Source organism: Pristiophorus japonicus, chromosome 11 (assembly GCF_044704955.1).
Source record: "Pristiophorus japonicus isolate sPriJap1 chromosome 11, sPriJap1.hap1, whole genome shotgun sequence".
Taxonomy (NCBI): Eukaryota; Metazoa; Chordata; class Chondrichthyes; family Pristiophoridae; genus Pristiophorus; species Pristiophorus japonicus.
In genome coordinates this window covers 153,650,268-153,663,622 of record NC_091987.1, presented here as the reverse complement: position 1 = coordinate 153,663,622, position 13,355 = coordinate 153,650,268, and the positions used below count along the sequence as shown (strand labels likewise).

General features: G+C 50.7%; 1 protein-coding gene across 2 annotated transcripts in view; it reads left to right on the top strand.

Moving 5' to 3' along the window:
* The window catches only part of LOC139276349 (phosphorylase b kinase regulatory subunit alpha, liver isoform-like), a 374,428-nt gene that overhangs the window by 13,616 nt on the left and 347,457 nt on the right, over positions 1-13,355 (top strand). For both annotated transcript variants that reach the window (XM_070894201.1, XM_070894200.1), the window contains exons 3-4: positions 2,350-2,397; positions 11,164-11,332. In XM_070894201.1, coding sequence (XP_070750302.1) covers positions 2,350-2,397; positions 11,164-11,332 — 217 coding nt within the window. The remainder of the gene's footprint in view (positions 1-2,349; positions 2,398-11,163; positions 11,333-13,355) is intronic.

Below are 13,355 nucleotides of genomic sequence, written 5' to 3'. Positions count from 1 at the left end.
TGAAAGCTTTGCGTCAAACAGGGAGCAAACTTCAGTATTATACTTTCTTTACATATTTTTGATATGACTTTCAATAGAGTAAAGAAGAATTGGCTTTGGATATTTCTATTTATTCATTCATGGGATGTGGGCCTTGCTGGCAAGGCCGGCATTTATTGCCCATCCCTAATTGCCCCTTGAGAAGGTGGTGGTGAGCGACTTCTTGAACCGCTGCAGTCCGTGTGGTGAAGGTGCTCCCACACTGCTGTTAGGGAGGGAGTTCCAGGATTGTGACCCAGTGACGATGAAGGAACGGCCGATATATTTCCCAGTCAGGATGGTGTGGAACTTCCAGGTGATGGTGTTCCCATGCGCCTAGCTGCCCTTGTCCTAGGTGGTAGAGGTGCAGTAGTGAGGGAGGTGTTAACTGAGATTATGTGCCCTGCAGTGGGACTTGAACCCACAACCTTCTGACTCAGGTGAGAGTGCTACCCGCTGAGCCACGGATGGCACCAGGGAACACCTATTTGTTTTTGGTATATTTGAGGTAAGAATTAGATTGAAAAACAGAACCATTAAAGGGCAGGATGTGCCATGCACCAGAAGCTGCAGAGTATATAAACAGATTCTTGCAGCAGTATTTATATAAGACAGATGTGAAGGCTTCCAAAGAAAGTAACTATATCTGTGTGATACCAAAAGAGTCTGCACCACAAATAGAACAAAGCGGTGGGTACTGCACGTATTGAGAGCCATGAATGCGGATAAGGTGGCACGTCCAAGGAATCGGTCAGAGATCTGGTGTCGTTCATTAGAACGAGTGCTGTGAGGTTAGATTTAGGAGAAGTAATAATGCAGGAAGCCTTTCTCCAGTAAATCTGTTTTTCTCATTTGTAGTTTCTCCTCTTCCCTCTACACGTTGCCATTGCAAACGTACAAGGACACCCTCAAAGCCTCCCTGATAAAGTGCGACATCCCCACTGACACCTGGGAGTCCCTGGCCAAAGACCACCCTAAGTGGAGGAAGTGCATCCGGGAGGGCACTGAGCACCTCGAGTCTCGTCGCCGAGAGCATGCAGAAATCAAGCGCAGGCAGCGGAAAGAACGTGCGGCAAACCTGTCCCACCCACCCCGTCCCTCAACCACTGTCTGTCCCACCTGTGAGAGGGACTGTAATTCCCGTATTGGACTGTTCAGTCACCTAAGGACTCATTTTAAGTGGAAACAAGTCTTCCTCGATTCCGAGGAACTGCCTATGATGATGACATTTAATGAGTTACGGCAAAGCGATCAGACGATCTTGAAGAATGCATTACAGGAGTGTTTAGAAATATTAAAATTGATTAAAAGTGCTTTGCAGTTTGAGAAGTCCCATCTTATAAATCTAAAAGAACCTTTTCTGGGAAAGCTTGGCATTAATGGACGCGGTTAATGCAATGGTATTTTTATAGAAGCCTGTGACTTTTTCCTATGGTTGCTGCAATGTGACCAGAGGCAGTCATTGAACACCATTATTGTGAAGCTGAGCTGGGATTAGTAATGGGAGCAGCATTTGTCAGGAAAAGGTTTAGGGGTGGGAATTCAGTAACGCCCATTTTGAGGTGCTAATTGAGGGCAGTAAATTTTGCGGTGGGTAATGGTTTGTGTTAGCAGCCGCAAAATTCAGCAGCTGGGCCCTGAGTGTGGGGCAGAGAGCTAAGGGATTGCTCCCAGCCGCCATTACCGTCCCCCCGGGGCGCGAACAGAGGCGGCAACGGCCCGAATTTTCACCCCAAACTGTTTTGCAGAATTGAAACTTGCCTCCGTATTATAGTTTAGGATAATTAAGTTATTGAGCTAGTATGTTACTATTGTGAAGATTGAAAAATCACAATGCCTTTACATATAATTTTTATAACTAACTTACAACGGTAATTTATACATGAATATTTTCTTATCAGTAATTATAATAGCAACAAATGATAATGATAGCAGAAAGTTACGACAATAACCACAGGAACAGGTGGAGGCCATTCAGCCCCTCGGGCCTGTGTTGTCGTTCAATCAGATTGTGGTTGATCTGTACCTCAACTCCATTTATCTCGCTTGGCGCCATCATTTTGGGGACAAGTTCCAAATTCCCACTCCCCCTTGTGTAAAGTGCATCCTGATTTCACTAAACCGTCTTGCACTCATTTTAAGATTGTGCCCTCCAGTTCGGAATGCCCTCGTGATTTAACCCGTTAAACCCTGGTGCCATTCTGGTGCATCTGCACTCTCGCCCCATCACTTCGGGCACCAGATCATTTCTCCGTGACTGTTTATGGGAGTGTGACTGATTATCCCATACAAACCAATCAGATGTTCTGAACTGATTTTTTGTTTCCACAGAGTGTTGTGAAGTTGATGAGGGGCCTCCTCCAATGCATGATAAGGCAGGTATGTTATCTTCTTTCATTCATATACTGTGGAAATTCAGAAAAATCCAACTTTGTCGTGCTAATTAGCAACTTGCCCGAGAAGCTTGGCTGATTCTAGTCTGTGTCAAACAAGCCCTTGCATGTAATTAGTGAGGACTGAAGTACACACATAAGGCCCAAGTTTCCACATGATTTGCGCCTGATTTTTAGGAGCAACTGGTGGAGAACGGACTATCTTAGAAATCGCAATTCTCCACATTTTTTTTTCTGCAGTTCTAGTCAGGTAGAACAGTTCTACTTTGGAACAGAATTTTTTCTTCAAAAGGGGGCATGTCCGGCCACTGACGCCTGATTTGAAAGTTTCCACAGTGAAAACGTACTCCAAACTAAAGTAGAATGGAGCAAGTGAAGATTTTTGTAGAATTGAAAAAACCTGTTCTACACATTAAAAAATCAGGCGCAGGTTACAAATTAGGCGTCCAGAACGAGGTGGGGGGGGGGGGGGGTTGGTGGGAAGGGAAGTCATTAAATTCTATGATAAATCCTTATTTATACTTATACAAATATTATATAAATAAATCCAACCTGAATAAACATTTATAAGCAAAGAAAAGATTAAATAAACCATCCTCCTACCTGTGTGAAAGTGCTTCAGGCAGGCCTTTCGGGACCGAAGGCTGAACGGGCCGGCCCGAGACTTCGGGCAGGGCCCGTCCCCAGCACCAGATTTACAGGTAGGTGGCGTTGGGTTGGGTCGGGTCGGGGAGGTTCGGTTCGGTTCGGGTCAGGGGGGGAGAGAGAGGGGAGGGGGGGAGAGAGAGGGGGGGGAGAGAGAGGGGGGGGAGGGAGCGGGGGGGGAGAGAGAGAGAGAGAGAGAGAGAGAGGGGGGGAGGGAGGGAGAGAGAGGGGGAGGGAGGGAGAGAGAGAGAGAGGGGGGAGAGAGAGAGAGGGAGAGAGAGAGGGGGGAGGGAGAGAGAGAGAGGGAGAGAGAGAGGGGGGGAGGGAGAGAGAGAGAGAGAGAGAGGGGAGGAAGGGAGAGAGAGAGGGGGGAGAGGGAGGGAGGGAGCGAGGGGGGGAGGGAGAGAGAGAGAGAGAGAGGGAGGGGGGGAGGTCAGGTCGGATCCAGTCCCGGAGAGAGAGAGAGGGGGAGGGAGCGAGAAAGAGAGAGGGAGAGAGGGCGGGGGAAGAGAGAGAGAGAGAGAGAGGGGGGGGAGAGAGAGAGAGAGAGAGGGGGGAAGGTCAGGTCGGATTCAGTCCGGGAGCGGGAGTCGGGTCGGGTCCAGTGGGTGGGGGGGGGGGGTCGGGTTGGGGGGCGGGAGCGGGAACAGGAGCGCGGGTCGGGTCAGTCGGGGGGGGGGGGGGCGCGGGTGTCGGGTCTGGTCCGGAGGCAGGGGGGGGGGGAGCGGGTGTCGGGTCTGGTCCGGAGGCAGGGGGGGGGGGAGCGGGTGTCGGGTCTGGTCCGGAGGCGGGGGGGGGGAGCGGGTGTCGGGTCTGGTCCGGAGGCAGGGGGGGGGGAGCGGGTGTCGGGTCTGGTCTGGTCCGGAGGCAGGGGGGCGGGGAGCGGGTGTCGGGTCTGGTCCGGAGGCAGGGGGGGGGGGAGCGGGTGTCGGGTCTGGTCTGGAGGCAGGGGGGGGGAGCGGGTGTCGGGTCTGGTCCGGAGGCAGGGGGGGGGGAGCGGGTGTCGGGTCTGGTCTGGTCCGGAGGCAGGGGGGCGGGGAGCGGGTGTCGGGTCTGGTCCGGAGGCAGGGGGGGGGGGAGCGGGTGTCGGGTCTGGTCCGGAGGCAGGGGGGGGGGGAGCGGGTGTCGGGTCTGGTCCGGAGGCGGGGGGGGGGGAGCGGGTGTCGGGTCTGGTCCGGAGGCAGGGGGGGGGGAGCGGGTGTCGGGTCTGGTCTGGTCCGGAGGCAGGGGGGCGGGGAGCGGGTGTCGGGTCTGGTCCGGAGGCAGGGGGGGGGGGAGCGGGTGTCGGGTCTGGTCTGGAGGCAGGGGGGGGGAGCGGGTGTCGGGTCTGGTCCGGAGGCAGGGGGGGGGGAGCGGGTGTCGGGTCTGGTCTGGTCCGGAGGCAGGGGGGCGGGGAGCGGGTGTCGGGTCTGGTCCGGAGGCAGGGGGGGGGGAGCGGGTGTCGGGTCTGGTCCGGAGGCAGGGGGGGGGGAGCGGGTGTCGGGTCTGGTCCGGAGGCAGGGGGGGGGGAGCGAGTGTCGGGTCTGGTCTAGTCCGGAGGCGGGGGGGGGGGGGGGGGGAGCGGGTGTCGGGTCTGGTCTGGTCCGGAGGCAGGGGGGGGCGGGGAGCGAGTGTCGGGTCTAGTCGGGGGGGGGGGGGGGGAGGGTGGGGGGGAGCAGGAGCTGGCCGTGGGAGGAGCCTTATTCACGCAGCCCCAGTGAGGCCATTGGGCCAGGGCTAGGGGCTGCGTGCTTCGGGCCCCTCCCACACAGTTCAGTGCCTGGAGCTACTGCACTTGCGTGCCCACTATAGCGCGCATGTGCAGAGGTACCGGCACTGTTTTCAGCGCAGGGACCTGGCTCCGCCCCCCCCCCACAGCTCGTGCTGGCTGCGCCGAGGGCCAGAGGACCTGCAAGTAGGTGGAGAATACCGAGAATTTTTTTAGGCGCACTTTATGGCGCGAAAAACGGGCGCCCAGCTCGGGACTGCGCCGTTCTAGGTACGTGTGGAAACTTGGACCCATAATCTTATGCGTTCCGTTAAGATCACCTCTCATTCTTGTGAATTCCAATGAGTAGAGGCTCAACCTACTCAACCTTTCCTCATAAGTCAACCCCCTCATCTCCGGAATCAACCTGGTGAACCTTCTCTGAACTGCCTCCAAAGCAAGTATATCCTTTCGTAAATATGGAACTCAAAACTGCATGCAGTATTCCAGGTGTGGCCTCACCAATACCTTCTAAAGCTGTAGTAACACTTCCCTGCTTTTATACTCCATCCCCTTTGCAATAAAGGCCAAGATTCCATTGGCCTTCTTGATCACTTGCTGTACCTGCATACTGTCCTTTTGTGTTTCATGCACAAGTACCCCCAGGTCCTGCTGTACTGAAGCACTTTGCAATCTTTCTCCATTTAAATAATAACTTGCTCTTTGTTTTTTTTTCTGCCAAAGTGCATAACCCCACAGTTTCCAACATTATAGTCCATCTGCCAAATTATTGACCCACATTGCTGGGAGTACCTGGTTTGCCCCCGTGCTTTACTATCACTGTATTATTAACATAAAAGATGAGTGATCCCTGGACAACGTGGCGGCGTACCACTTCAGGGAACAGCACAAGGTGGTGCAGGAGGGCGACATCTTGGAGGATGGGGACTGGATTGGACGTCACCAAGGTCCAGGTCGCTGATTGGAGCGTGGGCTGTACAGCAGGAGCGGCGAGGTCAGGGTGGAGGAGCGGCGAGAGATTGCAGAGCAATGTGATCAGGGCCCAGAAGAGGCGAGGGCCCAGGGGCAGCACGGGCCAGCCCACACTGCGATATGTGCGCGTGCAAGGTCCATGCAGCAGAGCTGGTCTCCAGTCGTCCTGGTAAATCCTTGCCACTGGACCAAGACCTAGCTCTGTCAAGCCCGTGTGGTGGCTGGTGTGCAACGGCCACCACACGTTAAAAAAATCCACGCACAGGCATCTTCCACCCTTCAGGATGTAGTTCAGGATCTGGAATATTAGGTCCTTCATTGAAACACCTGTGAACTCATCCCTTTTTGATATGGAAGCAAGTCTTCCTCGCTTCGAGGGAGCACCTATGATGAAGATTATTAACAAACCCTTGCAAAACACAGCCCGAACAACACACCGTGTTCAAATGCGTTAACGGTATTCAAGCCGAGAGAACTTCACACTTTTTTCACTTTGGGATTCTGGAAGGAGACTGGCTGGATTGTCTTGGTGTTGATGGGGTGCGAGGGGATGAAACAGGAAGCTTAGCTTACAAACATACAAATGAACAATGACGGACAGGTAAGGACCATCTGGTCGATACAGCCTGTCCCACACAATCCCGATACCTTGTGTATCACAACATATACACTCCACCCCACCCCAAACCATGGGATCTTTTGGAAGAGGCAATAAACCAAATTAAAAACCCAGGCCAATCTGGGGAAAAAAATCTGGGAAATTCCTCTCCGACCCATCTCATCGATGGAAACTAGTCCTGGAGATCAGTCTGGCCTGAATTCCCTGCAGTACCTACTTTCTGTAAGATTTAATCTCCGTCCCAGCCAGAAACACACCCAGCTTTTGCTTGAAGGAATTCAATGAGTCTGCATCCACCACCTGAAACGGCAGCTTGTCCCAGAGGTCGACTATTCATAGAAACATAGAAAATAGATGCAGGAGTAGGCCATTCGGCCCTTTGAGCCTGCACCACCATTCAATATGATCATGGCTGATCATTCACCTCAGTACCCCACTCCTGCTTTCTCTCCATACCCCTTGATCCCTTTAGCCGTAAGGGTCACATCTAATTCCCATTTGAATATACCCAACCAACTGGACTCAACAACTTTCTGTGGTAGAGAATTCCACAGGTTCACAATTCACTGAATGAAAAAGTTTCTCCTCATCTCGGTCCTAAATGGCTTACCCCTTATCCTTAGACTATGACCCCTCTGGGAAAAGAACCATCTCCTGAAGTCTAACCTGGATCTAGCCTGATACAACTTAAATATGCACCCCTGTTCCTGCCTAACCTATTTAATTGAAATAAACGGTCAGCTGGAACACTGTCTATTCCCTTCATTACCTTATAAACCTCAATCAAATCCCCCTAAGTCTACGCTGCTCTAAGGTATAGAGTCCCAACTCTTTTAGCCTATCATGAAACACAGCACAAGTATAGACTGCTACAAGCTTCCATCAAGGAGTAGCACAATGGAACGATGGTGAATACAGTGAGACAGTGTGAAATGTCAAAGTAATACAGCGTATTCATAACCTCCACTGTGCACTCGGTGGAAGCAGATGCCTGGAGGGGAGCACACTGACACACCCTCTCATATCTGCAGTTAGCAATGTTGGTGGAGCGTGTGGCCAGGTCCCAGCTCCATGGGAGGGTGGCGTAGGATCCAGGGAGCTGGAGAGAGGGAAGCAAATAAAACTTTCCACTATTGGCAGCTGTCAGCCTTCCTGCTTCAATTATTCAGACTGTCGGTGAATATTTTAACTCAAATGTGACAACATTATTTATTCGCGCTCCAGACACTTTGATACATTTGATACAATCCCGTAGAGAAACGTTAGCGTCGAGTGTCTAGGTGTTTAAATAAAATAAAGATATCCGTGAGAAACCTTTCACTATATAAATATATTCCTGTGAAGCACCTTGGGTCGTATTATCGTGTTAAAGGTGCTACATAAATGCAAGTTGTTGTTGTATCACCAATATTTGCAATGAAAGGGAAATCTCAAATTGCTTGTAATGTAACCGACCGCGGGACACTACCCCCCGAACCGACCCCGGGGCACTACCCCCGAACCGACCCCGGGACACTACCCCCCGAACCGACCCTGGGACACTACCCCCTGAACCGACCCCGGGACACTACCCCCAGAACCGATCCCGGGGCACTAGGCCCAGAACCGACCCCGGGACACTGCCCCCCGAACTGACCCCGGGACACTGCCCCCCGAACTGACCCCGGGACACTACCCCCCGAACCGACCCTGGGACACGACCCCCTCCCCCCCCATTGACTGCGAAACACAAATGAAATTATTCCATTAGCCAGGAGGAGGCGCTCTGTAACTCTCTGGTTCTCTGGTTTTATGTCAGGTTTTAATCCACATCAGATTTCCTGAGGCTGTATTAAAGGAGAGTGAAAATTGAAAGGAGGGCCCAGATACAGCACTGGGCACGTGCGCTCAGTGACACAACCCCTGTGATTGGTGATGTGAGCGAGCGCGAGGGCCCAATGGGAGGCCAACGCCTGCGATTCACGATGTATTGTGGGGAAGTTATCCAGTGAGGGTCAGTGTGCAGATAGGAGGGGAACGTCCAGCTTCATCGACTCATTACACTGCCCCACCCCCTGTCCCATTTACCCAAACACACTGCCCCACCCCCTGTCCCATTTACCAAACACACAGTCCCACCCCCTGTCCCATTTACCCAAACACACTGCCCCACTCCTGTCCCATTTATCCAAACACACTGCCCCACCCCCTGTCCCATTTACCCAAACACACTGCCCCACCCCCTGTCCCATTTACCCAAACACACTGCCCCACCCCCTGTCCCATTTACCCAAACACACTGCCCCACCCCCTGTCCCATTTACCCAAACACACTGCCCCACCCCCTGTCCCATTTACCCAAACACACTGCCCCACCCCCTGTCCCATTTACCCAAACACACTGTCCCAGCCCCTGTCCCATTTACCCAAACACACTGCCCCACCCCCTGTCCCATTTACCCAAACACATGATACTGCCCCACCCTTAGAAGATGAGAAGGGGGATTTAATAATGGGAAATGTGGAAATGGCTGAGACCTTAAACAATTATTTTGCTTCGGTCTTCACAGTGGAAGACACAAAAACCATGCCAAAAATTGCTGGTCACGGGAATGTGGGAAGGGAGGACATTGAGATAATCACCATCATTAGTGGGGTAGTGCTGGACAGGCTAATGGGACTCAAGGCAGACAAGTCCTCTGGTCCGGATGAAATGCATCCCAGGGTATTAAAAGAGATGGCAGAAGTTATAGCAGATGCATTCGTTATAATCTACCAAAATTCTCTGGACTCTGGGGAGGTACCAGCGGATTGGAAAACAGCTAATGTAACGCCTCTGTTTAAAAAAGCGGGCAGACAACAGGCAGGTAACTATAGGCCGGTTAGTTTAACATCTGCAGTGGGGAAAATGCTTGAAGCTATCATTAAGGAAGAAATAGTGGGACATCTAGATAGGAATAGTGCAATCAAGCAGACGCAACATGGATTCATGAAGGGGAAATCATGTTTAACTAATTTACTGGAATTCTTTGAGGATATGACGAGCATGGTGGATAGAGGTGTACCGATGGATGTGGTGTATTTAGATTTCCAAAAGGCATTCGATAAGGTGCCACACAAAAGGTTACTGCAGAAGATAAAGCTACGCGGAGTCAGAGGAAATGTATTAGCATGGATCGAGAATTGGCTGGCTAACAGAAAGCAGAGAGTCGGGATAAATGGGTCCTTTTCAGGTTGAATATCGGTGGTTAGTGGTGTGCCACAGGGATCGGTGCTGGGACCACAACTGTTTACAATATACATAGATGACCTGGAAGAGGGGACAGAATGTAGTGTAACAAAATTTGCAGATGACACAAAGATTAGTGAGAAAGCGGGTTGTGTAGAGGACACAGAGACGCTGCAAAGAGATTTAGATAGGTTAAACGAATGGGCTAAGGTTTGGCAGATGGAATACAATGTCGGAAAGTGTGAGGTCATCCACCTTGGGAAAAAAAAACAGTAAAAGGGAATATTATTTGAATGGGGAGAAATTACAACATGCTGCGGTGCAGAGGGACCTGGGGGTCCTTGTGCATGAATCCCAAAAAGTTAGTTTGCAGGTGCAGCAGGTAATCAGGAAGGCGAATGGAATGTTGGCCTTCATTGCGAGAGGGATGGAGTACAAAAGCAGGGAGGTCCTGCTGCAATTGTACAGGGTATTGGTGAGGCCGCACCTGGAGTACTGCGTGCAGTTTTGGTCACCTTACTTAAGGAAGGATATACTAGCTTTGGAGGGGCTACAGAGACGATTCACTAGGCTGATTCCGGAGATGAGGGGGTTACCTTATGATGATAGATTGAGTAGACTGGGTCTTTACTCGTTGGAGTTCAGAAGGATGAGGGGTGATCTTAGAGAAACATTTAAAATAATGAAAGGGATAGACAAGATAGAGGCAGAGAGGTTGTTTCCACTGGTCGGGGAGACTAGAACTAGGGGGCACAGCCTCAAAATACGGGGGAGACAATTTAAAACCGAGTTGAGAAGGAATTTCTTCTCCCAGAGGGTTGTGAATCTGTGGAATTCTCTGCCCAAGGAAGCAGTTGAGGCTAGCTCAATGAATGTATTCAAGTCACAGATAGATAGATTTTTAACCAATAAGGGAATTAAAGGGTTATGGGGAGCGGGCGGGTAAGTGGAGCTGAGTCCACGGCCAGATCAGCCATGATCTTGTTGAATGGCGGAGCAGGCTCGAGGGGCTAGATGGCCTACTCCTGTTCCTAATTCTTATGTTCTTATGTAAGAATAAGAATTAGGAGCAGGAGTTGGCCATTCGGCCCCTCGAGCCTGCTCCGCCATTCAATCAAATCATGGCTGATCTTCGACCTCAACTCCACTTTCCTGCACTGTTCCCATATCCCTTGAGTCCCTTAATATTCAAAAATCTATTGATCTCTGTCTTGAATATACTCAAAGACTGAGCCTCCACAGCCCTCTGGGGTAGAGAATTCTAAAGATTCTCCACCCTCTGAGTGAAGAAGTTTCTCCTCATCTCAGTCTTAAATGGCCGACCCCTTATCCTGAGACTGTGACCCCTAGGCCTAGTCTGCTCAATCTCTCCTCATAGGACAATCCCCCCATTCCAGGAATCAACTTTGTTGCACTCCCTCTCAGGCAAGTATATCCTTCCTTGGGTAAGGAGACCAAAACTGTACACAATACTCCAGGTGCGGTCTTACCAGGGCCCGATATAATTACAGTAAGATTGCAATTTCTGCATTAAATAATGTTGAAGCTCTCAGTAAATGTGTAACCAGGACAATCACAGCTGTAATGTATATATCTGTAGGTGGACAAAGTGGAGAAGTTTAAACGAAGCCAGAGTACGAAGGACTCCCTCCATGCCAAATACAACACTGCCACGTGTGGTACAGTGGTTGGCGATGATGAATGGGGCCATCTCCAGGTGGACGCTACGTCTCTCTATCTCTTATTTTTGGCACAAATGACCGCCTCAGGTGAGAAGAGTTCTCTTTTTTTTGTGGTTTTATTTTAAAGTTTATGGTTCTGGATTTTGGGCTTTGCTGATTTCGGGGCGGTAATGGCAGCGGGGCGGTAAAGTTAGCCCCCCGGGAACAGTTTGTGCCTCAGTCAGTAACATTGGGCAGCTAGGCCCTGAGTGTGGGGCGGAGCACTAAGGGAGGCATTGAACACCTCTCTCGGGGCGTTGCAGCACATTACAGTACATGAGCGCTAGTTTACAGACCCGAGCAGAAGGTACATCACCCGCCCCATCCTGGATAGAGGCCTGCTCTGTTATGTAATAGATCTGTTCCCCTCTTCCTGGCTATTTTGCCCCTCGCCTCAAAATGATTCTACACTAAACAGCCTGAGTGTTCCGGCTTCAATAACAGGAGACGGTTTGCTGACTCTGCTGCTCTCTGCACAGGCGCTGCTCACTATGTTAGTTTGCTAAGTATAAATGTACCAAGCTTTCAAGCAGACTAATCCATTCTTGCAAATGTTGCTGTGGCAACTAGACTGGTGAGATTTCCCCTTCTCTTTGCACACCTGGCGGCCTGCTATAAGCCCAAGGAAGGGCCGGGCAGGAGGCTGGGAGGTCCGGTGAGCCGTGTGAATGGGAGCAGGAAGTTACAAAGGGACATAGGCAGATTAGGTAAGCGGGCAAAACTGTTGCAGATGGAGTTCAATGTGGGAAAGTGTGAGGTCATCCACCTTGGACCAATGAAGGACAAATCAGACTATTTTCTTCTCTGGTGAGAGACTAGAAACTGTGGAAGAGCAGAGGAATTTGGTGTTCCAGGTACACATCACGACAAGAACATGAACAAAAGAACATAAGAAATAGGAGCAGGAGTAGGCCATACAGCCCCTCGAGCCTGCTCCGTCATTCAATAAGATCATGACTGATCCAATCATGGACTCAGCTCCACTTCCCCGCCCGTGCCCCATAACCCCATATTCCCTTATCGTTTAAGAAACTGTCTATTTCTGTCTTAAATTTATTCAATGTCCCAGCTTCCACAGCTCTCTGAGGCAGCGAATTCCACAGATTTACAACCCTCAGAGAGAAGAAATTCCTCCTCATCTCAGTTTTAAATGGGCGGCCCCTTATTCTAAGATCATGCCCTCTAGTTCTAGTCTCCCCCATCAGTGGAAACATCTTCTCTGCGTCCACCATGTCGAACTCCCTCATAATCTTATATGTTTCGGACAGGAACAGAAAATAATCAAAATAGCGAATGGAATGTTGGCCTTTACCTCGAGGGGCTGGAATTCAGTTATACAGAGCTCGAGTCAGACCCCATTGTGGACGCTGTGTTCAGTTCTGAACACCGCCCCTCAGGTAGTGTATATCGGCCCGGAAATTGCTGTCGGGGGCTTCCTGCGAGTCGACGCCTCCGACCGAAATGTTTTTCCGAAAGTACCTGGTGGTCCCGAAGGAACGTAGACTTACGGTCCGAGGGCTCGCTGCACAGCCCAGCAAGTGGGCCCACGTATTCCAGGAACATAAGCTCAACCTGGGATCACGTGGCCTGGACCACCAATCACAATGGAGTATTCTCACTGATAATCATGGGAACTCAGTTTGTACAAGCTCCCGTTACTGTCAATGAGAATACCCCCAAAAACACAGAAACATAATAAGTAAATAAAACACCTCACATATTTAAAATGAATTGAAATTGAATTTAATGTTTTAGACAATTTATTTTTTGGATTTTTTAATAGGGTTAAAATAAACTTACCTTACCTTTTTAAAATAAAAATTCATGATGAAATGTAATTTTTTTTCATCTTTTACTTGGAATCAGAGTTTGAAGAACATTTGCTGGGCAGGACTTGGATAAACAGCACCAACCTCACCTCACCAACCTGTGCCCACGAATGCCCTTCTCCCGGGGATGTGTCCAGGTCGCTAGTGCTGGTTCTCGGCACATGGGCATCGCACAGCGGTAACCGGAGCTTATGGGGCGTCTTCGGGCGCAGGCGCACATTGTACACTCCCCGAAAGGCCGC